The 27,534-nt window shown below is 45.6% G+C and overlaps 1 protein-coding gene across 1 annotated transcript; it reads right to left on the bottom strand.

The window, feature by feature from the left end:
* Positions 1-1,714: 1,714 nt before the first annotated feature.
* Positions 1,715-5,914, bottom strand: LOC109880984 (transcription factor Sox-7-like). The gene is made up of 2 exons (XM_020473158.2): positions 5,382-5,914; positions 1,715-3,771 (listed from the first exon to the last, which is right to left on the bottom strand). The coding sequence occupies exons 1-2, from the start codon at positions 5,611-5,613 to the stop codon at positions 2,708-2,710; spliced, it is 1,296 nt and encodes a 431-aa protein (XP_020328747.1). The 5' UTR covers positions 5,614-5,914; the 3' UTR covers positions 1,715-2,707.
* Positions 5,915-27,534: the final 21,620 nt, after the last annotated feature.

Here is a 27,534-nt window from a genome sequence, read left to right as displayed (position 1 = left end):
GGTGACGGGGGGATGGGGGGTAGCGTGAGGGGGGTGGGGGGTAGCGTGAGGGGGGTGGGGGTAGGGTGACAGGAGGTAGCGTGAGGGGGGTGGGGGTAGGGTGAGGGGGGGTGGGGGTGGGGGTAGGGTGACAGGGGGTAGCGTGAGGGGGGTGGGGGTAGGGTGACGGGGGGGTTCCCGTAAGCTTAAAGAAAGGCATCCAGAATAAGACTGCATGGGAACACAAAGGGCGATTGAGATGGAGGGAGGTGGTGGCTGTTTTACACTAATACTCTGAGCAGGGGAAGAATGAAATAAAGGAGAGACTGTTGGAGAGTGAGATAGAGAGAGAGAGATGGGGAGATGTGGAGAGAGAGATGGGGATATGTGGAGAGATGTCGAGAGAGATGGAGAGGGGGATGGAAAGAGAGGTGGAGAGAGAGAGATGGAGAGATGTAGAGAGAGATGGAGAGAGATGTAGAGAGAGTGATGGACAGGGGGATGGAGAGAGAGGTGGAGAGAGAGATGGAGAGAGAGATGGAGAGAGAGATGGACAGGGGGAAGGAGAGAGAGGTGGAGAGAGAGATGGAGAGGGGGAGGGAAAGAGAGGTGGAGAGAGAGATGGAGAGAGATGTAGAGAGAGATGGACAGGGGGAGGGAGAGAGAGGTGGAGAGAGAGGTGGAGAGAGAGGTGGCGAGAGAGATGGAGTAAATGGCAGCGACAGAGTGGACCACGAGTAACAATGAGGCTTCAGACTGCTGGGAATGGCCTAAACGACACACTGATACCAAACTGCAGGGGTCAGCAACAGACAGTAGATACCTACCCTAGTGCAGGGGTCAGCAACAGACAGTAGATATGTACCCTAGTGCAGGGGTCAGCAACAGACAGGAGATATGTACCCTAGTGCAGGGGTCAGCAACAGACAGTAGATATGTACCCTAGTGCAGGGGTCAGCAACAGACAGTAGATATGTACCATGGTGCAGGGGTCAGCAACAGACAGTAGATATGTACCCTAGTGCAGGGGTCAGCAACAGACAGTAGATATGTACCCTGGTGCAGGGGTCAGCAACAGACAGTAGATATGTACCCTGGTACAGGGGTCAGCAACAGACAGTAGATATGTACCCTAGTGCAGGGGTCAGAAACAGACAGTAGATATGTACCCTAGTGCAGGGGTCAGAAACAGACAGTAGATATGTACCCTGGTGCAGGGGTCAGCAACAGACAGTAGATATGTACCCTATTGCAGGGGTCAGCAACAGACAGTAGATATGTACCCTAGTGCAGGGGTCAGCAACAGACAGTAGATATGTACCCTGGTGCAGGGGTCAGCAACAGACAGTAGATATGTACCCTAGTGCAGGGGTCAGCAACAGACAGTAGATATGTACCCTAGTGCAGGGGTCAGCAACAGTCAGACACACTTGTGTTAAAATCAATGCCAGAAAATTGTGTCTTTAGTTTTTTGGTCAAAAATATAATCTTCGGCAAAATCATTCGAAAGGAGATTCCTGCAAAAATATTATTTGAAGATGATCAGGAATTGAGTTAAATATGAGTTGAATTTCAGGAAAACCTGTACCAAATAGTAAAGAAAGAGACATATGTAATTAGTCAGTTAGTTGTCAGTTAGTTGTGTTACAGCTGCAGAGAAACCCCCCTGGAATCTAGTTGCTTTCTCCTGCTCAGTGTCTGTGTGTGAGGGCATATCCAAGTTACATGTACGTCAAAATAGAAAGTGGAACTTTATTTCAAATTTATTCACAAACCTAAAATCAGCATACAGTAATTATTATTTTAATTGTAAAGATTATGATTTATATATTAAGTACTTGAAAATAAGAAAGTAATGTAAAGTATTTTTTCTTCGTGATATTTCCTCGGCTTCGTCTCAAAACGACGCAGTTTTTTTCCCTTTCTAGTACACTAGTTTTGACATGAACCCTGTGGTACCTGGGCAAAAGTAGTGCACTTCATAGGGACTAGAGTGCCATTTGAGACTCGCATTAACTTCATAAGAAATGTCCCTCTAATCCTCATTTAAATAGACACTACTGAGGTAAAAATAAAACTAATGCCGACTAATACAAACATTCAAACTGAAATAATTCATAACAATAAAATAAAGCATTTAGTTGAAACATCAAAGTGCTTCAATAAGTGATGAGAGCATCTGTACAACACGCTTTACAGCAACACGTTAAAGACAACTGGACAACGACTGGCAACACGTTAAGACAAGAGGACAACGACTGGCAACACGTTAAGACAAGAGGACAACGACTGGCAACACGTTAAGACAAGAGGACAACGACCGGCTGTAATTCAGTTCTGGAAATAGACAGATAGAATTGATGAACTAGTTGACCTATTTGAGCATCCCTGAGGTGTCCTTCAATCTTCTCTCTCTTTCTCTCATTTATACCCTCTTGTTTCCTTCCTTGGCCCCAAACAATCATCTTGCTATGTGATTGGTTCTGGTGTCGCCCCCCCCCCCTAACCCATCTTCAGCCTACCTGGGGTCATAGGTATCAAGCGTCTCAAAGTTTTGCCTTATAGATCACAATTTAATAAGATTACACGGACATAGACACCTGACGCGAGATCAACAGTCCTCCTCTGAGACGCGTGATGACACATTAATGGCCCCCAGGTCAGTTCCCAGGTGTGATGGCGTGAGCTGTCGGTGTCGGCATGGTGACCAGGTAACTCGACGACCCGTCTAAGAGATGCCGTAATTGTTGTAGTACGCTGCCGTGGCGTCCGCTAACACGGAGATCAGGCTGGTTTCCGCGACAACGCTGCTCCCAGACGTCACCTGAATGTGACCCGTCACAGTCCTTCCTCCTCCGTGTTCGGAGTGGAATACCCCTACCCCCGCTGCCGCCGCACCTGCCGCAGTCGAGTTCAGGTACTGGTCGAACTCATCACGGTCGACCTCCCCTAGAAGCTCTACCTGACTCAGCTGGTCCAGTGTCTCCAGTTGACCGTGGTTCTGGCCATGGTTCTGCTCTGGAGGAGGAGAGAGCTGACCCAGGTGGTGCTGGTGGTGGTGACCTGGGGAGAGGTGCCCCAAGTGGGGGTGATGGTGGGGCTGGAGGCCCGGGTGGACCTGGAGCTGGGAGGACCATGAGGATGGGCTGTAGTAGGACAGAGGATGCCCAGGGATGAGGCCTCCGGACTGAGCCTGGGACATGTGGGAGAGGTGGGTTAGGTGGGAGTGGGAGCCACAGTGGATGGAAGTCTGGGTGTAGTCAGGGTGGTAGGGCGGAGGACTCATGTGACCTCCACCACCACCTCCTCCGGGGGCCTGACCCTGACACTGGTGCTGGTGGCGCTCCTCTGAGCAGGAGACGGATGAAGAGGAGGAAGAAGAGGAGGGGTAGTAGGAGGGGTAGTCGTGGTCCAGGGCCGAATCCAGGGGGGACATCTCAGGTGGGGTGGGGAGGCCGTAGGGGTAGGTGCTGCTGGACGGTAAATCTCTTAAGGATCTAACCGGGCTGAGGGAAGAGCGTGATGAAAACCCAACACCACCATCCCCTTCTTTATCCAAACCCAGAGAGAGGCAGAGGCCCCGGGAGTCAGTTAGGGCATTCTGGTCAGGCCCCCCCAGACTGCTCAGTAGGAACCCTGGGTCCACACGCTTACAGATGCGCTTCAGCTGCTTCTTACGACGAGGGCGATACTTGTAGTTGGGGTAGTCCTGCATGTGCTGCACCCGCAGCCTCTCGGCCTCCTCCACGTAGGGACGTTTCTGAAGAGGGGTCAGGGCCTTCCACGACTTGCCTGGCAGAAAGAACAAGAAACAGGACTAGTTTAATCCTCCACTATAATCATTGATTTCTTGTTAGAAAAAAATATATATATATATTATATATATACATACATATATACAGAAATAGTTTATGGAGGAAAAACGAACTTATATTATTATTATTAGTATACTATTATTATATTATATTGCATTAGTTGACTGAAACATTGGTGTGGGATACAAAGAAACAGAATATCAGTTCATCTTTTCATATAAAGAAAAACGTATAACGTTGTATTTGTACTATGTCTTTAAAACATCCAGGATCACCAGTGTGCCGGAGTTTCTACCTTTAAAAAAAAATGAGTTTATCAATAATAAACACTTATTTTCCTGCTTATGTTCAGTGGAATGTTCGTTTTTCTTTTTAAAGCATATATCAGAGTAATAGCGCAACCATATTAAAATGTTACATAGTGTTGCGTTGACATTGCTTATGATTACATATTTATTTGCATTCAAAACGAAAAGCAACTCCCAAATATCATTGAGATAATGAATGAATATCTAGCGAGGATTAAAACAACCAAAGGTTGCAATGCCATCACTTTAAAGACGCAATTTCCACATGATGGCTTCATTGAATGCGTAATCTTCGTTCTGACAATGGACAAACAATAGCATATATTTATGGAAAACATTTTCAATTTCCCCTTCGAGGTGAATATGTAAATGAAGAATAAACTATGATATCGCTCTCTCCCATGTTGACTGGATGAATGCATGATATGCTTATTTTCACACTGTAAGACGTGGTACATTTTATTAAAGAGCAACATAATATGAATCATCATTTAATAATATGAATCACGATCAATTTAACGAAATAATTCATTATTGGTATATCAGTTATACCCGAAGGTCAAACTGAAATGAAATGTAAATGTTAATCCCGAGCCATATAAAGTACCCCCCCGTCAATTCGATATAGGGAATGGATAGGCCTACGCTTTCTAAATGTAAACACATTTCACATGTATTTAACCTCCTAATATAGTTTGACCGTTTTTATATCATTGTAATGAAATAATAGAATAAACCATAACGGCGCGCGAGCCCAGCGCCAGGACGCACGCGGAGATTTATGCACTAATGCAAGTGACCCACAGGCCTCCTGATAAACTACTACTACTGGTAGAGAACATGCAATGGAATTGATTGTATTTTAATTGAATTTAGCGACGTTCAATCATGAACTAACTGCCACTAGAAATGTTGATCAGGTGAGGAGTTATTTTTGTTTTCATTTTAAGATGTGGATGATGCTCAAAATCGCCCCCCCCCCGTTTAAAAATATATATATATTTTTTTATAAATCTATGTTTTTAATGTAATGTATTTTCTTTACATACTTTTAAATATCAAAACAGAAACAAATGTTATGATTTGATATCTCAATTAATTTTGAAAAGGTTTAGGCTTTGGTTTTGATTTGACGTAGGCTAACTTTTGGCAGAGCATGTGTGGGCCTATAGCGCAATAATACTAATAATAAGAAGAATCCTAATCATAATAATAATAATATCAAAATATGTAATTATAAAATATGAAATAAGTCCGTAAAAATAAACGTGAATCTCACCCAGCATCTTGCTAAGCTCTGCGTTGTGCAGGTCTGGGTTTTGGACAGCCAGGCGCTTCCTCTCATCTTTAGCCCAGACCATGAACGCATTCATGGGCCGTCTGATGCGCGGCTCCGACGCTTTGTCCGCGGGAGTCCTGTGCGAGCCGTGTCCGTCAGGCACGTCCCCATCTCCCGTTGAGCACTCAAAGCTCTCCGGCCATGACGAGTACACGCTGATAAGTGCAGACATGCTCTCTCTTCACTCTCAGCAAAAGTTCGGTTGAGCTTCTCTCCTCACGCTCCCGCGGCTCAGTGAAAACTTTTCTCTCTCTCTAAATGTGACTATAACAGTGAAATGTTCCGTGACAAATACGTACTATATAAGTACATACAAAAAAACCTTTGTTAAAATAGAGAAATGGTTTGATTCTTCAACTGTCTAAATTGGTTGAGATGTTGCCTGGGTTAAACTGGTTGCCTCTGTTGGTTATTGAGAGGGACGGTGTGTCTGGTCGCTGTTCCGCTATGACGTTGTAATTCAGCGTTTCCTTGCGTTTGGAAGGCAAACACCTCTTTATATTTGAGGAGCAGGTTCCAACATTAAAGCCCGGAGGACTCTCAGCTCCTCCTTGACTGCAACTTGAGACCTGCGTGGAAACAAACAAAAAAAAAGGGGACAGGGACATTTATACTATTCCATTTACTACTCATGTCTTACAGCAAAACAGAAACGGCTTTTACTGTAACGCTGGTATTGTTAGTAATAACATAAAGATATAGGCCTAATTGGTTCTTATAGAATAAAAATATAACTTTATATTCTCCAATGTGCATGACACTGCTTTCAGCTAATATTTGTATTGTAGGTTATCTGTTGATAAGACACAGGTAAAAGCTTTACATGTCAATAGATACTTGATACATAATGATGGGAAATACCCTTTTCATTTGTTAATATTTCCTTGACTTCTAATGAAGTAGTAGACCTAGTCTGTTGACTTCTACATCGTGTTTCTAAGGATAGTCTACATCACCTGGAGTGTTTCTAAGGATAGTCTACATCACCTGGAGTGTTTCTAAGGATAGTCTACATCACCTGGAGTGTTTCTAAGGATGGTCTACATCGTGTTTCTAATTATCGTCTACATCGTGTTTCTAAGGATAGTCTACATCACATGGAGTGTTTCTAAGGATAGTCTACATCACCTGGAGTGTTTCTAAGGATAGTCTACATCACATGGAGTGTTTCTAAGGATAGTCTACATCACCTGGAGTGTTTCTAAGGATAGTCTACATCGTGTTTCTAATTATCGTCTACATCGTGTTTCTAAGGATAGTCTACATCACCTGGAGTGTTTCTAAGGATAGTCTACATCGTGTTTCTAAGGATAGTCTACATCACCTGGAGTGTTTCTAAGGATAGTCTACATCACATGGAGTGTTTCTAAGGATAGTCTACATCACATGGAGTGTTTCTAAGGATAGTCTACATCGTGTTTCTAAGGATAGTCTACATCACCTGGAGTGTTTCTAAGGATAGTCTACATCACATGGAGAGTTTCTAAGGATAGTCTACATCACATGGAGTGTTTCTAAGGATAGTCTACATCACATGGAGAGTTTCTAAGGATAGTCTACATCACATGGAGTGTTTCTAAGGATAGCCTACATCACCTGGAGTGTTTCTAAGGATAGCCTACATCACATGGAGTGTTTCTAAGGATAGTCTACATCACCTGGAGTGTTTCTAAGGATAGTCTACATCGTGTTTCTAAGGATGGTCTACATCCCCTGGAGTGTTTCTAAGGATAGTCTACATCACATGGAGTGTTTCTAAGGATAGCCTACATCACCTGGAGTGTTTCTAAGGATAGTCTACATCACCTGGAGAGTTTCTAAGGATAGTCTACATCACATGGAGTGTTTCTAAGGATAGTCTACATCACATGGAGTGTTTCTAAGGATAGTCTACATCACATGGAGTGTTTCTAAGGATAGTCTACATCACATGGAGTGTTTCTAAGGATAGCCTACATCACATGGAGTGTTTCTAAGGATAGTCTACATCGTGTTTCTAATTATCGTCTACATCGTGTTTCTAAGGATAGTCTACATCACATGGAGAGTTTCTAAGGATAGTCTACATCGTGTTTCTAAGGATAGTCTACATCACATGGAGTGTTTCTAAGGATAGTCTACATCACATGGAGTGTTTCTAAGGATAGTCTACATCACATGGAGTGTTTCTAAGGATAGCCTACATCACATGGAGTGTTTCTAAGGATAGTCTACATCGTGTTTCTAATTATCGTCTACATCGTGTTTCTAAGGATAGTCTACATCACATGGAGAGTTTCTAAGGATAGTCTACATCGTGTTTCTAAGGATAGTCTACATCACATGGAGTGTTTCTAAGGATAGTCTACATCACCTGAAAAGTAGAATTTTAAATCCACATTTAATCTGCTGGCAGGCTGTATCAATAAGGTCTGTCAACACATGCCTTTGTTTGAAAACTTTATCTTGAGCTACATCTCAAATCTCACCCTATTCCCTATTTAGTGCACTACTTTTGACCAGATACTTATGGGTCCTGCTTTAGACCAGAGCCCTACTCCCTATATAGTGCACTATATAGGGAATAAGGTGCCATAGGGCTGTGGTCTAAAGTAGTGCACTATATAGGGAATAAGGTGCCATAGGGCTGTGGTCTAAAGTAGTGCACTATATAGGGAATAAGGTGCCATAGGGCTGTGGTCTAAAGTAGTGCACTATATAGGGAATAGGGTGCCATTTAATTAAGCCTAATACGTATAAAATGTAATAATCAAGAACAGTTATAATCTCCAAACTGAACCAATTATCTTATATTATATGTGTGTGTGTGTGTGTGTGTGTGTGTGTGTGTGTGTGTGTGTGTGTGTGTGTGAGTGTGTGTGTGTGTGTGTGTGTGTGTGTGAGTGTGTGTGTGAGTGTGTGTGTGTGTGTGTGTGTGTGTGTGTGTGTGTGTGTGTGTGTGTGTGTGTGTGTGTGTGTGTGTGCGTGTGCGTGTGTGTGAGTGTGTGTGAGTGTGAGTGTGTGTGTGTGTGTGTGTGTGTGTGTGAGTGTGTGTGTGTGTGTGTGTGTGTGACAAATCAGTTTCCTTCACTGGTCTGTGGTCAGCTCTGCGGCAGAGTGGAGAGGATGTCAGACCTAGGAGTTCCTGTTGACAGGACATTCTTAGGCTGCCTGCGGCCATTAAGTAGGCTACACACACCCCTGCAGGACGCCCCCCTCCCCACCACCACCACCACCCACAGTAGTCTTATTAAGTAGGCTACACACCCCTGCTGGACGCCCCCCTCCCCACCACCACCACCACCCACAGTAGTCTTATTAAGTAGGCTACACACACCCCTGTAGGACGCCCCCCTCCCCACTACCTGAGTCTGTCTGTCTGTCTGTCTGTCTGTCCGTCCGTCAAAGTTAAGTGCCGGTGTCAGACACATCTCAAAGTGTGTCCAAAATGACTCTACTCCTTATATAGACCAAATACCTATGGGTCCTGAGTCAAAAGTAGTGCACTAAACTCAGCAACAACAAAAAAACGTCCTCTCACTGTCAACTGCGTTTATTTTCAGCAAACTTAACATGTGTAAATATTTGTATGAACATAACAAGATTCCACAGCTGAAACAAAAACTGAACAAGATCCACAGACATGTGACTAACAGAAATGGAATAATGTGTACCTGAACAAAGGGGGTGTCAAAATCAAAAGTAACAGTCTGTATCTGGTGTGGCCACCAGCTGCATTAAGTACTACAGTGCATCTCCTCCTCATGAACTGCACCAGATTTGCCGGTTCTTGCTGTGAGATGTTACCCCACTCTTCCACCAAGGCACCTGCAAGTTCCCGGACATTTCTGGGGGTAATGGACCTAGCCCTCACCCTCCGATCCAACAGGTCCCAGACGTGCTCAATGGAATTTAAATCCGGGCTCTTCGCTAGCCATGGCAGAACACTGACGTTCCTGTCTTGCAGGAAATCATGCACAGAACGGGCAGTATGGCTGGTGGCATTGTCATGCTGGAGGGTCATGTCAGGATGAGCCTGCAGGAAGGGTACCACATGTGTGAGGAGGATGTCTTCCCTGTAACGCACAACGTTGAGATTGCCTGCAATGACAACAAGCTCATACCGATGATGCTGTGACACACCGCCCCAGACCATGACGGACCCTCCACCTCCAAATCGATCCCGCTCCAGAGTACAGGCGTCGGTGTTACGCTCATTCCTTCAACAATAAATGTGAATCCGACCATCACCCCTGGTGAGACAAAACCGTGACTCGTCAGTGAAGAGCACTTTTTGCCAGTCCTGTCTGGTCCGGTGATGGTGGGTTTGTGCCCATAGGTGACGTTGTTGCCGGTGATGTCTGGTGAGGACCTGCCTTACAACAGGCCTACAAGGCCTCAGTCCAGCATCTCTCAGCCTTTTGCGAACAATCTGAGCACTGATGGAGGGATTGTGCGTTCCTGGTGTAACTCGGGCAGTTGTTGTTGCCATCCTGTACCTGTCCCGCAGGTGTGATGTTCGGATGTACCCATCCTGTGCAGGTTTTGTTACACGTTGTCTGCCACTGCGAGGACAATCATCTGTCCATCCTCTCCCTGTAGCTCTGTCTTAGGCGTCTCACAGTATGGACATTGCAATGTATTGCCCTGGCCACATCTGCAGTCCTCGTGCCTCCTTGCAGCATGCCTAAGGCACGTTCACGCAGATGAGCAGGGACCCTGGGAATCTTTCTTTTGGTGTTTTTCAGAGTCAATAGAAAGGCCTCTTTAGTGTCCTAAGTTCTCACAACTGTGACCTTAATTGCCTGCCGTCTGTAAGCTGTTAGTGTCTTAACGACCGTTCCACAGGTGCATGTTTATTAATTGTTTATGATTCATTGAACAAGCATGAAGAACAGTGTTTAAACCTTTTACAATGAAGATCTGTGAAGTTATTTGTATTTTTACGAATTATCTTTGAAAGACAGGGTCCTGAAAAAGGGATGTTTCTTTTTTTTGCTGAGTAGTTGAGATTGCCTGCAATGACAACAAGCTCATACCGATGATGCTGTGACACACCGCCCCAGACCATGACGGACCCTCCACCTCCAAATCGATCCCGCTCCAGAGTACAGGCGTCGGTGTTACGCTCATTCCTTCAACAATAAATGTGAATCCGACCATCACCCCTGTAGGGAATAGGGTACCATAGGGCTCTGGTCAGAAGTAGTGTACTATATAGGGAATAGATTTCCATAGGGCTCCGGTCTAAAATAGTGCACTATATGTAGGGAATAGGATGCCATTTGAGACACGTATCAATGTGGGGACTTACCCCTCAGGAACAGGAAACAGCACCTGATGCCCCAGATTGCATAGAGCTGACAACATGACACGACATCACTGATATACATGCCTCCACTTCCTCCTGCAATCCTGACGGGTGTGTGTGTGTGTGAGAGAGAGAGAGTGAGAGAGAGAGAGAGAGAGAGACAGAGAGAGAGAGAGAGACAGAGAGAGACAGAGAAACACACAGAGAGAGAGAGAGTGTGAGAGAGAGACACAGAGAGAGAGAGAGAGAGTGTGAGAGAGAGAAAAAGAGAGACAGAGAAAGAGTGTGTGTGAGGGAGAGAGAGAGTGTGAGTGAGAGTGTGTGAGAGAGAGTGAGTGAGTGAGTGAGTGAGTGAGACAGTGTGAGAGAGAGAGTGGGTGTGAGAGTGTGAGAGAGAGAGTTAGAGAGAGAGACAGAGAGAGACAGAGAGACACAGAGAGAGAGAGAGAGAGCGTGTGAGAGTGTGAGAGAGAGACAGAGAGAGACAGAGAGAGAGAGAGAGTGTGAGAGAGAGACACAGAGAGAGAGAGAGCGAGCGTGAGAGAGAGAGAGAGAGAGACGGAGAGAGACAGAGAGACACAGAGAGAGAGAGAGAGTGTGAGAGAGAGACACAGAGAGAGAGAGAGAGAGAGAGAGAGTGTGTGAGAGAGAGAAAAAGAGAGACAGAGAAAGAGTGTGTGTGAGGGAGAGAGAGAGTGTGAGTGAGAGTGTGTGAGAGAGAGTGAGTGAGTGAGTGAGTGAGTGAGTGAGACAGTGTGAGAGAGAGAGAGAGAGTGGGTGTGAGAGTGTGAGAGAGAGAGTTAGAGAGAGAGACAGAGAGAGACAGAGAGACACAGAGAGAGAGAGAGAGAGAGAGCGTGTGAGAGTGTGAGAGAGAGAGACAGAGAGAGACAGAGAGAGAGAGAGAGAGTGTGAGAGAGAGACACACACAGAGAGAGACACACACAGAGAGAGAGAGCGAGTGTGAGAGAGAGAGAGAGAGAGAGAGAGAGAGAGAGAGAGAGAGAGAGGAAGAGAGAGACAGAGAAAGAGAAAGAGAAAGAGTGAGGGAGAGAGAGAGAGAGAGTGAGTGAGTGAGTGAGTGAGACAGTGTGAAAGAGAATGAGAGAGTGTGAGAGAGAGAGAGAGAGAGAGAGAGAGAGAGAGAGAGGAAGAGAGAGACAGAGAAAGAGAAAGAGAAAGAGAAAGAGTGAGGGAGAGAGAGAGAGAGTGAGTGAGTGAGTGAGTGAGACAGTGTGAAAGAGAATGAGAGAGTGTGAGAGAAAGAGGGAGAGAGAGAGCGAAGGGCAACCAGTGAAGAACAAACACCATTGTAAATAAAGCCCATAATTATTTTCCCTTGTGTACTTTAACCATTTGCACATCGTTACAACACTGTATATATAAATATCATGACATTTGAAATATCTTTATTCTTTTTGAGTGTATTGTTTACTATTCATTTGTATTGTTTATTTCACTTTTGTATATTATCTACTTCACTTGTTTTGGCAATGTTAACATGTGTTTCCTATGCCAATAAAAAACCCTTGGATTGAGAGAGAGAGACTTTGACTTTCTGTCTTTCTTAAAGTCCAACAAGTCCTCCAGACCCCCTTGCCAGTCCCCAGTCTCTGCCATCACCTGCCGTGGCAGAAACATTGGAGCTCCCTAACCCTTTGGCTACTCAAACAACCCCCTTACCAGGTCAGACGGTGCCTCCTGGACCTCCCCAGGAATCTCTCCAGCAGCCTAAGAGATGTTAGTCCTGTTTGTTGAGCCAGGAATTCCGGGATTTTTCACCCCTCCTCCCCCAGCAGCCGCAGGTCACCCAGCTTTAGAAAAATCCCTGCCATCAGTCGCTTCTGCATCGTGGCCGATTGAGCCAATCTCAAAAGCATGGTTGGATTGTGGAAGATAGGCTCCACCCACACCCACAGCCCAGGCTCCACACCCCCTTCTCATGTGGGCCTTAGCAGCTGCCAGGCCCTCAGCACCGCAGAGTAAAAAATCAGAGAGACCTGCTGTACTCAGCCTCTCCAGCCTCATGAGGAGCAGCTGCCGGTCCAACTCTAATCCACCAGATCTCCTCAGCAGCGCCCATGCTTGTTCCCTCCAGCCGATATCAGTATGGTGCAGCAGTCTCTGCTGCGTTTGGTCGGAATGTCGCCACCCTGCTCTCCAGTTCCACCCTGTTCTGTCTTCCTTCCTCCTTCAACACTAACGCCCTCAGCCAGTGATGGCCTGACCAGAAAAAACCCACCAGCTTGAGTTGCAGGTCTGAGTAACCGACCGGCGGGAGGGTTTAGGACAGCAAGTATATGCCACAGGTAGGATGCCACCAGGTTGTTGATTATCACCTCCCTTTATATGACAGGTGTAGACACCTCCAGCTGGCCTGTCTTGACACCACTGCCCCTCCAAGTCCTTCCTGACTCACCTCTCCGAGCCCAGGTAAACCCACAAAATGTTAAGCCCTTCACAACCCCACTGCAACCCCCAGGGGGCCCTATCCCTCCATGGCCCACATAACAGGGCTTTGCTCTTGACCCAGTTCACCTTTGCTGATGAAGCTCCCTCGTACACCTTCAGACTAGTATCTAGTGCCTGCATATGCCCATCCCTGACCATCACAGAAACGTAAACGTAAACTCCGACACTGCTATGCCTGTCAACACACTCATGTTGTCTAGCACACTACCCGCTGTCTCCTGCGTAGCAGGCCCCAAAAAGACTCAATGGTTAGTGTATATATCTGCTCCGATAGAGGGCATCCTTGTCTAATGCCCCGTCTCACCCAGACTGCCCCGTCTCACCCAGATAAGCCCTCCTCCCACCTTGACTGTACATGATGCCCCAGCATACAACATCTTCACACAGGTCAAAAACCTTTCCCCAAACCCAAATACAGACATCACATTAAACAGATACTCATGGTCCACTCTCTCAAAAGCTTTCTCTTGGTCTAAAGAGACCAGTCCGAAGTTCACATTAGAACCTCTCGACAAGTCCAACATGTCCCTGATTAAGAACAAGTTGTCCATGATTGAGAGTCCCGGTAGACAATATATAATATAATAATAATAATACTAGTCCCCGTTTTTGTGCACAAGATTTATAGCAGTTTGACGGTAGCTGATCGGCAACCCCCCAACGCATTCACGCAACATGCAAAATAAGTCCAGTCCCAGTCAGACTTTTACCGAAGGTAACTCCTCTCCCTGTTCGGGCGGCGCTCAGCGCTCGGCGTCGCCGGTTTACTAGCCGCCACCGATCCCTTTCTCCTTTTCTGTTTGTTTTGTCTGTGATTCTTTTCACACCTGGTTTCATTTGCGTTTATTTCTGTGTGTATAACCTGCTGCCTGCCTTAGTTCGTACGGGATTAGACTTGTGTGTATTGTGCTCGATTGTATTTGATGTTTGTTGTTTTCACGGTTACTCACGTGTATGTAAAGTTTAGGAAACTCCATGCGTTTGCACGAGTGCTGAGTATCGAGAGCGTAGTTTTGTATTTTCGTCTGTGCCATTTTTGTATTGGTGGACTATATGATTAAAGACGCTTCTCAGACATCCCTGCTCTCCTGCGCCTGACTCCTACACCTCTCACCGAGACGCACGCTTGGGACAGGAGCCGTCTCAACCTGGCCAATCTTGGCACCACTGCTTGTGACAGCATTAGAAACTCTCGACAAGTCCAACATGTCCCTGATTAAGAACAAGTTGTCAGTGATTGAGCATCCCGGTACACAATATGTCTGGTCCTTGTCCAGATGGGACTTCAGTCTATTACCGAGGACCCTGGCAAATATATTGTAGTCCAAACAGAGCAATGCCATAGGCCTCCAGTTCTTACATTCACACAAGTCCTCTTATTTTGGGCAGGAGAGTCAGAGCTGCACGATGGCAGCTCATCGAAAACTCTCCTACCTCGACTCACTCACGCAAAACGTTAAAGAAATCCAAGCCAATTATTCCCCAGACTGTTTTATAAAACTCCACAGGTAGTCCATCGACCCCCGGTGCACGGCCGGGGTGACATATGGGTTACTGACTCTGCCAGTTCATGGGACAACAGGGGAATATCCATTTCATCCCTCTGTACCAGAGAGAGCTTAGGGAGTTCTGCAAACTAGACCTGAGCACACATAGGATAACACACTTCTGCCCTATACAATTCAGTATAAATCTCCACAGTCCGCTCCCGCATCTCCCCCACCACAGAGGTCACCCGCCCATCAGACAGCCATAGACAATGCATACCCTTGGCTTCACTGCTCTGTCTTTCCAAACGAAAGAGGAAGGAGCTGGGAGCATCCATCTCTCTGAGCATGGAGATCCTAGCTCTTACAAGTGCTCCCTTTGCTTTAACCTGGAAAAAACTGCCCAGGACCCTACATAATTGAGCTAAATTAGCCTGGAGGCCTACTTTGCCTTGCCCCACCATCTCTACCTCCACTTCATTTATACTACGCCCGAGTTCCCCCAACACTCCCCTAGCCTCTGAGGATGAGAGAGCTGTAAACTGTTGACAGAAATGCCAAATTTGGACTTTCCCCACATCCCACCATTGACTCATACTCCGCTCTTCGCTGTCCCCGCTTTTCCCAAAAAGTCTGGAAACGTGAGCAAAAAGTCACATCTTGTAAGAGCTTTACATTAAACATCCAATAGGATGCCAGCCGAGGCCCTGGTGAAATAGATAGCCGAGTCATGGTTATGTTATGAACCAAAAAGCCCACCGGGAGAATGGTAGCGCTCAACCGCCTATTGCTCTGATTCCTGGACATGAAAAAACGATTTAGTCGGGCTGCACTCACCCTAGCCTCAAAAACCTTCACCCACGTATACTGTCTTGTGTTGGGATGTCTAGTTCTCCAAACATCCACCAGGTCAAACTGCTAAATTATGTCCCTTACCACACCCACTGAGCCTGAATGAGGCTCCTCCCCATTTCTGTCTTTCATAAAATCCATTGTATAGTTCCAGTCCCCGCCGACCACCAGCGTCTCCTCAGGCCCCACCTGTGAGAGTTCCTGTCTAAGAAACCCAAACACACACACCCCACTCTCCCTGTGTTAGGCGCTTACACATATATATAAGAACAAAAAACCTGTTGTTATTTTCTGCTTTTACTACAAGCAGTCTACCCCTACACACCTCCTTTGTGGAAGCAAATTTGTACGGCCAGGCCCAGTGTAAAAAGTACTGCCACCCCTGCACTAACATATGTCCCATGGCACAACACACTTGCCCCTTTCCACCAGAGCCCCCAATCGACTTCATTCACTACATCACTTTCCCGCATCTCTGGCACCATTTTTATTAAGCGAACCTATACAAAGTCTCCATATGAAGTGGGAGAAACGCACGCCAAGAAAGTGACCAATAGCAAATCTCAAAAAGCCACAGTACCAGAAAGACACTCTTCATCTAAACAGCGCCTGAAGGTCGACCTTTATGTTGTGATCTACTTCCTCAACCTAAACCGTTTCCTGGGTGAGAGGACGCCAGGCCCCTCATTTTTCATAGCGTGTTGTACTGATTTTTCAAACTTTTCCGGAACGGAAAGATTGACCTTTTTTCACTTTAGTCTCATTCAGGAACTTTGACCTTTGAGCTCTGACTGACTCCCTCACCGTGTACTTTGACCCCTCTGCCTGACTGACAGTCAACTCTGGATCCACTGAGGAGGAGTCTGAAAATAAAGCCTCATCGTCCTCTTCCTCAGACTCCCTTTCCTCCTCCTCATGTTCATCTCCCATCCTGAGATGGACCTGTCCTTTCTCTCTAGTTCCTCCCCTCCTTTCTCTCTAGCCTCTCCCCTCCCAGACTCTCCCCTCCCAGCCTTTCCCCTCCCAGCCCCTCCGCTCCCAGCCTCTCCCCTCCCAGCCTTTCCCCTCCCAGCCTCCCCTCCCAGCCTCTCCCCTCCCAGACGCCCCCCTCCCAGACTCTCCTCTCCCAGCCTCCCCCCAGCCTCTCCCCTCCCATACTCTCCCCTCCCAGACTCTCCCCTCCTAGCCTTTCCCCTCCCAGCCTCTCCCCTCCCAGCCCCTCCGCTCCCAGCCTCTCCCCTCCCAGCCTTACCCCTCCCAGGCTCTCCCCTCCCAGCCTCTCCCCTCCCAGACTCTCCTCTCCCAGCCTCTCCCCCCAGCCTCTCCCCTCCCACATCCTTTCTTCTCCCCCTTTTTCCTCTTCCTCTTCCACTTGACACCCTCCTCCACCCCCTTAGTCGCTTCCCCTTCCCCACTATACTCTCCTCATCCACTAGCATAACCTGACTAGACCCAGCCTCATCTACATCACCATCTATAGCATGACTAGGCCCAGCCTCATCTACACCACCATCTATAACCTGACTAGACCCAGCCTCATCTACACCATCCATAACCTGACTAGACCCAGCCTCATCTACATCACCATCTATAGCATGACTAGACCCAGCCTCATCTACACCACCATCTATAACCTGACTAGGCCCAGCCTCATCTACACCACCATCTATAACCTAACTAGACCCAGCCTCATCTACACCACCATCTATAACCTGACTAGACCCAGCCTCATCTACACCATCCATAACCTGACTAGACCCAGCCTCATCTACATCACCATCTATAGCATGACTAGACCCAGCCTCATCTACACCACCATCTATAACCTGACTAGGCCCAGCCTCATCTACACCACCATCTATAACCTAACTAGACCCAGCCTCATCTACACCACCCTCCATAGCATGACTAGACCCAGCCTCATCTACACCACCATCTATAACCTGACTAGGCCCAGCCTCATCTACACCACCATCTATAACCTGACTAGACCCAGCCTCATCTACACCACCATCCATAGCATGACTAGACCCAGCCTCATCTACACCATCTATAACCTGACTAGACCCAGCCTCATCTACACCACCCTCCATAGCATGACTAGACCCAGCCTCATCTACACCATCTATAACCTGACTAGACCCAGCCTCATCTACATCACCATCTATAACCTGACTAGACCCAGCCTCAGCTACACCACCATCTATAACCTAACTAGACCCAGCCTCATCTACACCACCATCTATAACCTGACTAGACCCAGCCTCATCTACATCCCCATCTATAACCTGACTAGACCCAGCCTCATCTACATCACCATCTATAACCTGACTAGACCCAGCCTCAGCTACACCACCCTCCATAGCATGACTAGACCCAGCCTCATTTACACCACCATCCATAGCATGACTAGACCCAGCCTCAGCTACACCACCCTCCATAGCATGACAAGACCCAGCCTCATCTACACCACCATCTATAACCTGACTAGACCCAGCCTCATCTACACCACCATCCATAGCATGACTAGACCCAGCAACATTTACACCAGCATCCATAGCATGACTAGACCCAGCCTCATCTACACCACCATCCATAGCATTACAAGACCCAGCCTCATCTACACCACCATCTATAACCTGACTAGACCCAGCCTCATCTACATCACCTTCTATAACCTGACTAGACCCAGCCTCATCTACATCACCATCTATAACCTGACTAGACCCAGCCTCATCTACATCACCATCTATAACCTGACTAGACCCAGCCTCATCTACACCACCATCTATAGCATGACTAGACCCAGCCTCATCTACATCACCATCTATAGCATGACTAGACCCAGCCTCATCTACACCACCATCTATAGCATGACTAGACCCAGCCTCATCTACATCACCATCTATAGCATGACTAGACCCAGCCTCATCTACATCACCATCTATAGCATGACTAGACCCAGCCTCATCTACACCACCATCCATAGCATGACAAGACCCAGCCTCATCTACATCACCATCTATAGCATGACTAGGCCCAGCCTCATCTACACCACCATCTATAACCTGACTAGACCCAGCCTCATCTACACCATCTATAACCTGACTAGACCCAGCCTCATCTACACCACCATCCATAACCTGACTAGACCCAGCCTCATCTACATCACCATCTATAGCATGACTAGACCCAGCCTCATCTACACCACCATCTATAACCTGACTAGACCCAGCCTCATCTACACCATCTATAACCTAACTAGACCCAGCCTCATCTACACCATCTATAACCTAACTAGACCCAGCCTCATCTACACCACCCTCCATAGCATGACAAGACCCAGCCTCATCTACACCACCATCTATAGCATGACTAGACCCAGCCTCATCTACACCACCATCCATAGCATGACTAGACCCAGCCTCATCTACACCACCATCCATAGCATGACAAGACCCAGCCTCATCTACACCACCATCTATAACCTGACTAGACCCAGCCTCATCTACACCACCATCCATAGCATGACAAGCCCCAGCCTCATCTACACCACCATCTATAACCTGACAAGACCCAGCCTCATCTACACCACCATCTATAACCTGACAAGACCCAGCCTCATCTACACCACCATCTATAACCTGACTAGACCCAGCCTCAGCTAGTAAACTTACCAAACCGGATTTGATCATCCGTAATAAATGGAGGCAGACTTTCAACTACCACTCTAGTCAAAGGAGTCGAAAGAGGATAAATCAGCACCAACACATCCCTTACAAATATTCCACTAGCAAATCAGCCTACCCACCAAATGTACTCTTTTCATGAACATAACCACTGCTTTGGTCATTCTGGATGCGGAATGTATAAATGCAGGTCCTACTTGTTTGCTGACCGTGAGCACAACCTCCTCCACCTTTTCTCCAATCTCAGGAACACACCTGAAACCATGGCGTAACGACAGTGTCTCCTCCGCGCTAAACCCCAAGAAACTAAAACACTGTCCTCTACCTCTCTATCTTTGAAAAAAAACAGTGGTCACCGCTAAACTAACCCTCCACCATAGAATAGAAAAATTGAAAGAAAAGACCAATAAAATAATCAATCAAATAAGTAATGACAGGGCCCTCCACACAGGCCTCTCAACTAAGAAACACTCCCAGCATGCACTGAGAGAGAGTACTAGTGTGGGATATGCGTCACCAGGAACCTTAGGAATATCCTCTGCACTATCATTAACAGCAGATTCGTACATTTCCTCAGTGAAAACAATATACTGAGCAAATGTCAAATTGGCTTTTTACCAAATTACTATACGACAGACCGCGTATTCACCCTGCACACCCTAATTGATGAACAAACAAACCAAACAATGTCTTATCATGCTTTGTTGGTAAAAAAAAATGCTTTGACTCAATTTGGCATGAGAATTTGGCATGAGAATTTGGCATGCTATACAAATGGATGGAAAGTGGTGTTGGGGGAAAAACATACGACATTATAAAATCCATGTCCACAAACAGCAAATGTGCGGTAAAATTGGTAAAAAAACACACATTTCTTTCCACAAGGCCGTAGGATGAGACAGGGATGCTCCTTAAGCACCACCCTCTTCAACATATATATTAACGAATTAGTGGGGGCATTTAAATAGTCTGCAGCACTCGGCCTGACCCTACTAGAATCTGAAGTCAAACGTCTGCTGTTTCCTGATGATCTGGTGCTTCTGTCACCAATCAAGGAGGGCCTACAGCAGCACCTAGATCTTCTGCACAAATTCTGTCAGACCTGGGCCTCTCATTGAGACAGAACTGCCCCTACACCCACCTCTGAAGCGTCCACCTCCACCACAAAGGATATCATGGGATCTGGGTGTTTGAGCAATGGGGCGGAAGTGAAACGTCCCTTGAGTAGACAAAGGGCCCCGTTGACTTCTGGGCTCCAGACCAACCTACAGGCAGGGCACACCCTTGAGGAGAGAGGTGAGAGGGGCGATGACGGTGCTGAAGTTCTTGATGAAACGATGGTTTCAGAAGTTGGCAAACCCCAAAATACTGTTGTAACCCCTTTATGATGGTTGGGAATGGCCGCATCTACCTTCTTGTTGCCCATCCTTTTGGGCTGATTTTGTAGCCTAAGAAGGATACAGCCTTCTGATGAAATTGGCACTTCTCAGCCTTGATGAACGTGAGTGACGTGATCCTCCAGGGTAGCCAAGTAGACCAGGATGTTATCAATATACACGACCACCTGGTGTCCGAGCATGTCCCCAAACACCTCATTAACGAATGCCTGGAACACTGAGGGAGCACTGGCTCAACCAAATGGCATCACCAAGTACTCGTAGTGACCAGACATCATGCTAAATGCAGTCTTCCACTCATCCCACTCCCGGATGCGGATGAGATTGTATGCACTCCGCAGGTCTAGCTTGGTAAAGAACTGGGCCCCGCGGAGCTGTTCGATGGCTGCCGGCACCAACGGGAGAAGATAATGGTGATTTTCATGGTGATTTTACTGAGTCCTCGGTAATCAATATATGAATGTAACCCTCCATCCTTCTTGGCCACAAAGAAACCAGGTGACGCAGGACAAGTGGACCTTACGGATGAAACCCTCCATGGCCTGGGTCTCAACCACCGACAGAGGGTAGATGCGCCTGAAACATTTCCTGTTCACATAGTTGAACTCGTTTTAAGTTGGTGTTTTTATGGCCATGTGGGGCCTGTCTATTACTCCGTTCATATTTGAAACCGATGTTGACTTCAACCTGCTGTGTCATTGAGTGTGGACATTTTATGTTACAGATCGTTTTACTGATGATTGCATAATAAACATTGGCTCATTGAAGGCTGAGAGATGCCCGATCAGCAAGCTCCCTCTACTAAGAACCAGGACAGCAACGGAATGACACGTTTGCCTTTTTTTACAAAATAGGTCTTAAATCCTCACCAAAATCATATAAGATGGGTTTTGGGAAACGATATTTAATACAATCTGTACTTTCTGCAACAAAAAAAAGTCCCGAAGCCTCTAAAAAATGTGTTCTCTTGTGAAATGCAGCGTGAGCCAAATCTTCCAACAGAGCAAGATCAGACTTATTCCATTTCCCATGGTCTTTTATAGTATTTCAACAATGGTTTCACTCTCTAATTTAAGAAACAAATCTTCTTTATTTGGGTTAATATTGTAACAAATGAACTGGTCAAATTATATATTAAGATATAAATGACATATTAAGATATATTGCATGAATTCCCAGTGGAAATATAATGGATTCGAAAAATTATTATATTATTACTATCAAAATGATATTTCCAGCCTATTCTACGCATGACAACCAGTTCCCTTCTTCCACCACTTGCCACTGTGCGTGTATGCATGGTCATGGCTTTCCATAGATTTACGTTCATATTGAAACATCTCACACTTTGTGTGGGAATGAGCCCACACATGGTTTATACACAGATTTGTGCCTACGCGTGATTGGTAAATGAGCCCTCTGATCTGTTTTCCTGTAGCCAATTAAATCCTGTCAATCAGGGGACAAAATGTGATTATGCTGAGCTTCACGGCACCAGGAAAAGGCCATCACGTCACCTGGCGAAAGTGTGTAGGGAGGAGCGCCATTTTCCAATCGAACAGTAATCTGTGCAGCTCTGTTGTTTTTGTAAAAAAAAATCAGAATGGTGCATCGTCCAGAAAAATACAACATAATTTTTCCTTAAATTTTTTTTAATCAAAAGCAAAATCATTTCCATGAGAAAACACTACTATTTACTGTGTTTAATTACATCACTTTTGATTTGAGTCAACTTTGCATCTCTATTTCAGCCTGACACTAGCATCTCTATTTCAGTCGACAACTGCAACCTCTATTTCAGTCTGAAACTACCATCTCTATTTCAGTCTGAAACTACCATCTCTATTTCAGCCTGACACTACCATCTCTATTTCAGTCTGAAACTACAACCTCTCTTTCAGTCGGCCACTACCATCTCTATTTCAGTCTGAAACTACAACCTCTCTTTCAGTCGGCCACTACCATCTCTATTTCAGTCTGAAACTACAACCTCTCTTTCAGTCGGCCACTACCATCTTTATTTCAGTCTGAAACTACAACCTCTCTTTCAGTCGGCCACTACCATCTCTATTTCAGTCTGAAACTACAACCTCTCTTTCAGTCGGCCACTACCATCTCTATTTCAGTCTGAAACTACAACCTCTCTTTCAGTCGGCCACTACCATCTCTATTTCAGTCTGAAACTACAACCTCTCTTTCAGTCGGCCACTACCATCTCTATTTCAGTCTGAAACTACAACCTCTCTTTCAGTCGGACACTACCATCTCTATTTCAGTCTGAAACTACAACCTCTCTTTCAGTCGGCCACTACCATCTCTATTTCAGTCTGAAACTACAACCTCTCTTTCAGTCGGCCACTACCATCTCTATTTCAGTCTGAAACTACAACCTCTCTTTCAATCGGCCACTACCATCTCTATTTCAGTCTGAAACTACAACCTCTCTTTCAGTCGGCCACTACCATCTCTATTTCAGTCTGAAACTACAACCTCTCTTTCAGTCGGCCACTACCATCTCTATTTCAGTCTGAAACTACCATCTCTATTTCAGTCTGAAACTAGCATCTCTATTTCAGTCTGAAACTAGCATCTCTATTTCAGTCTGAAACTACCATCTCTATTTCAGTCTGAAACTAGCATCTCTATTTCAGTCTGAAACTACCATCTCTATTTCAGTCTGAAACTACCATCTCTATTTCAGTCTGAAACTAGCATCTCTATTTCAGTCTGAAACTACCATCTCTCTTTCAATCGGCCACTACCATCTCTATTTCAGTCGGCCACTACCATCTCTATTTCAGTCTGAAACTACCATCTCTATTTCAGTCGGCCACTACCATCTCTATTTCAGTCGGCCACTACCATCTCTATTTCAGTCTGAAACTAGCATCTCTATTTCATCCTGGAATAGTTTGTTTTTCTTAAATTGTCTTGTTTGCGACGTTGTATTTAAGGGTATTGCGTTGTCCATTCCCAACGGGCTTTAGGGGATTCTTTTTTACCATACATAGTTCATTAGGTGGCGTTTTGAAATATATACAGCCAAGGTTGTGCATGAACACTGAGGATGAGAACAATTTGTATTTATCAATGGTTATCTCCTACCAGTGTGCTATAACGCTCGTAGGATTGTTTAATAAATCCCACATTTTCTATGCTTACCAACATTCTACAGTTGAAGTCAGATGTTTACATACACCTTAGCCAAATACATTAAAACTCATTTTTACACAATTCCTGACATTTAATCCTAGTAAAAATTCCCTGTTTTAGGTCAGATAGGATCACCACTTTATTTTAAGAATGTGAAATGTCAGAATAATAGTAGAGAGAATTATTTATTTCAGCTATTATTTCTTTCATCATATTCCCAGTGAGTCAGAAGTTTATATACATTCAATTAGTATTTGGTTGCATTGCTTTAAATTGTTTAACTTGGGTCAAACATTTTGCGTAGCCTTCCACAAGCTTCCCACGATAAGTTGGGTGAATTTTGGCCCATTCCTCCTAACAGAGCTGATGTAACTGAGTCAGGTTTGTTGGCCTCCTTGTTCTCACATACTTTTTCAGTTCTGCCCACAAATATTATATAGGATTGAGGTCAGGGCTTCGTGATGGCCACTCCAATACCTTGACTTTATCGTCCTTAATTTGCCACAACTTTGGAAGTATGCTTGGGGTCATTATCCTTTTGGATGACATTTGAGACCAAGCTTTAACTTTCTGACTGATGCCTTGAGATGTTGCTTCAATATATCCACAAAATGTTCTTTCCTCATGACGCCATCTATTTTGTGAAGTGCACCAGTCCCTCCTACAGCAAAGCACCCCCACAACATGATGCTGCCACCCCTGTGCTTCACGGTTGGGATGGTGTTCTTCGGCTTGCAAGCCTCCCCCTTTTTCCTCCAAACATAACGATGGCCATTAAGGCCAAACAGTTCTATTTTTGTTTCATCAGACCAGAGGACATTTCTCCAAAAGAACGATCTTTGTCCCCATGTGCAGTTGCAAACCGTAGTCTGGCTTTTTTTATGGCGATTTGGGAGCAGTGGCTTCTTCCTTGCTGAGCGACCATTCAGGTTATGTCAATATAGGACTCATTTTAGAGCACCTCCTCCCCACTGCACTGAGGCTAGGAAACACTCACTGTCACCACCGATAAATACACTATAATTGAGAATTTCAACAAGCATTTTTCTATGTCTGGCCATGCTTTCCACATGGCTACCCCCTTCAGCAACTCTCCCAAACTTCCCCCACTTCTCCTTCACCCAAATCCAGATAGCTGATGTTCTGAAACAGCTGCAAAATCTGGACCCCTACAAATCAGCCAGGCTAGACAATTACCCTTCGAAATTGTTGCCACCCCTATTACTAGCCTGTTCAACCTCTCTTTCGTATCTTCTGAGATCCCTAAAGATTGGAAAGCTGCCGCTGTCATCCCCCTCTTCAAAGGGGGAGACACTCTAGACCCAAACTGTTACAGACCTAAATCTATTCTACCCTGCCTTTCTATATTTTTCTAAAGTCAAGTTAACAAACAGATTACCGACCATTTCGAAATCCCACCGTACCTTCTCCGCTATGCAATCTGGTTTCCGAGCTGGTCATGGGGGCACCTCAGCCACGCTCAAGGTCCTAAACGATATCATAACCGCCATCGATGAGAGACATTACTGTGCAGCCGTTTTCATCGACCTGGCTAAGGCTTTCGACACCGTCAATCACAACATTCTTATCGGCAGACTCAACAGCCTTGGATTCTCAAATGACTGCCTCGCCTGGGTCACCAACTACTTCTCCGATAGAGTTCAGTGTGTCAAATCGGAGGGCATGTTGTCCGGACCTCTGGCAGTCTCTATGGGGGTGCCACAGGGTTCAATTCTCTTGCTGCTGGTGATTCTTTGACCCACCTCTATGCAGACGACACCATTCTGTATACTTCTGGCCCTTCTTTGGACAATGTGCTAACTAACCTCCAGATGAGCTTCAATGCCATACAACTCTCCTTCTGTGGCCTCCAATTGCCCTAAAATGGAAGTAAAACTAAATGAATGCTCTTCAACCGATCGCTGCCCGTACCTGCCCGCCCTTCCAGCATCACTACTCTGGACGGCTCTGACTTAGAATATGTGGACAGCTACAAATACCTAGAAGTCTGGTTAGACTGTAAACTCTCCTTCCAGACTCACATTAAACATCTCCAATCCAAAATTAAACCTAGAATCGGCTTCCTATTTCGCAATAAATCATCCTTCACTCATGCTGCCAAACATACCCTCGTAACACTGACAATCCTAACGATCCTCGACTTCGGCGATGGCATTTACAAAATAGCCTCCAACACTCTACTCAACAAATTGGGTGCAGTCTATTACAGTGCCATCAGTTTTGTCACCAAAGCCCCATATACTACCCACCACTGCGAGCTGTACGCTCTCGTTGGCTGGCCCTCGCTTCATACTCGTCGCCAAACCCACTGGCTCCAGGTAATCTACAAGTCTTTGCTAGGTAAAGCCCTGCCTTATCTCAGCTCACTGACCACCATAGCAGCACCCACCCGCGCTCCAGCAGGTATATCTCGCTAGTCACCCCCAAAGCCAATTCTTCCTTTTGCTCATTCTAGTTCTCTGCTGCCAATGACTGGAACGAACTGCAAAAATCACTAAAGCTGGAGACTCTTACCTCCCTCACTAGCTTTAAGCACCAGCTGTCAGAGCAGCTCACAGATCATTGCACCTGTACATAGCCCATCTGTAAATAGCGCATCCAATCTTCCTCATCCCCATACTGTATTTATTTTTTTATCTTGCTCCTTTGCACCCCAGTGTCTCTACTTGCACATTCATCTTCTGCACGTTCTACCATTCCAGTGTTTAATTGCTATATCGTAATTACTTCACCACCATGGCCTATTCATTGCCTTACCTCTCTTATCCTTCCTCATTTACACATGCTATATATAGATTTTTCTACTATATTATTGATTGTATGTTTGTTTATTCCATGTGTAACTCTGTGTTGTTGTATGTGTCGAACTGCTATGCTTTATCTTGGCCAGGTCGCAGTTGCAAATGAGAACTTGTTCTCAACTAGCCTACCTGGTTAAATAAAGGTGTTCTCAACTAGCCTACCTGGTTAAATAAAGGTGTTCTCAACTAGCCTACCTGGTTAAATAAAGGTGTTCTCAACTAGCCTACCTGGTTAAATAAAGGTGTTCTCAACTAGCCTACCTGGTTAAATAAAGGTGTTCTCAACTAGCCTACCTGGTTAAATAAAGGTGTTCTCAACTAGCCTACCTGGTTAAATAAAGGTGTTCTCAACTAGCCTACCTGGTTAAATAAAGGTGTTCTCAACTAGCCTACCTGGTTAAATAAAGGTGTTCTCAACTAGCCTACCTGGTTAAATAAAGGTGTTCTCAACTAGCCTACCTGGTTAAATAAAGGTGTTCTCAACTAGCCTACCTGGTTAAATAAAGGTGTTCTCAACTAGCCTACCTGGTTAAATAAAGGTGTTCTCAACTGTCCTACCTGGTTAAATAAAGGTGTTCTCAACTAGCCTACCTGGTTAAATAAAGGTGTTCTCAACTAGCCTACCTGGTTAAATAAAGGTGTTCTCAACTAGCCTACCTGGTTAAATAAAGGTGTTCTCAACTGTCCTACCTGGTTAAATAAAGGTGTTCTCAACTAGCCTACCTGGTTAAATAAAGGTGAAATAAAAATACATTTTTTTTTTACTGTGTATATAGATACTTCTGTACCTGTTTCCTCCAGCATCTTCACAAGGTCTTTTGCTGTTGTTCTGGGATTGATTTGCACTTTTCGCACCAAAGTACGTTCATCTCTAAGAGACAGAACGTGTCTCCTTCCTGAGCAGCGTGACGGCTGAGTGGGCCCATGGTGT

The sequence above is a fragment of the Oncorhynchus kisutch genome, linkage group LG12, assembly GCF_002021735.2.
Source record: "Oncorhynchus kisutch isolate 150728-3 linkage group LG12, Okis_V2, whole genome shotgun sequence".
In the NCBI taxonomy this organism is placed as follows: domain Eukaryota; kingdom Metazoa; phylum Chordata; class Actinopteri; order Salmoniformes; family Salmonidae; genus Oncorhynchus; species Oncorhynchus kisutch.
The sequence above is the reverse complement of the archived record's forward strand: the minus strand, read 5'-3'. Positions and strand labels throughout refer to the sequence as shown.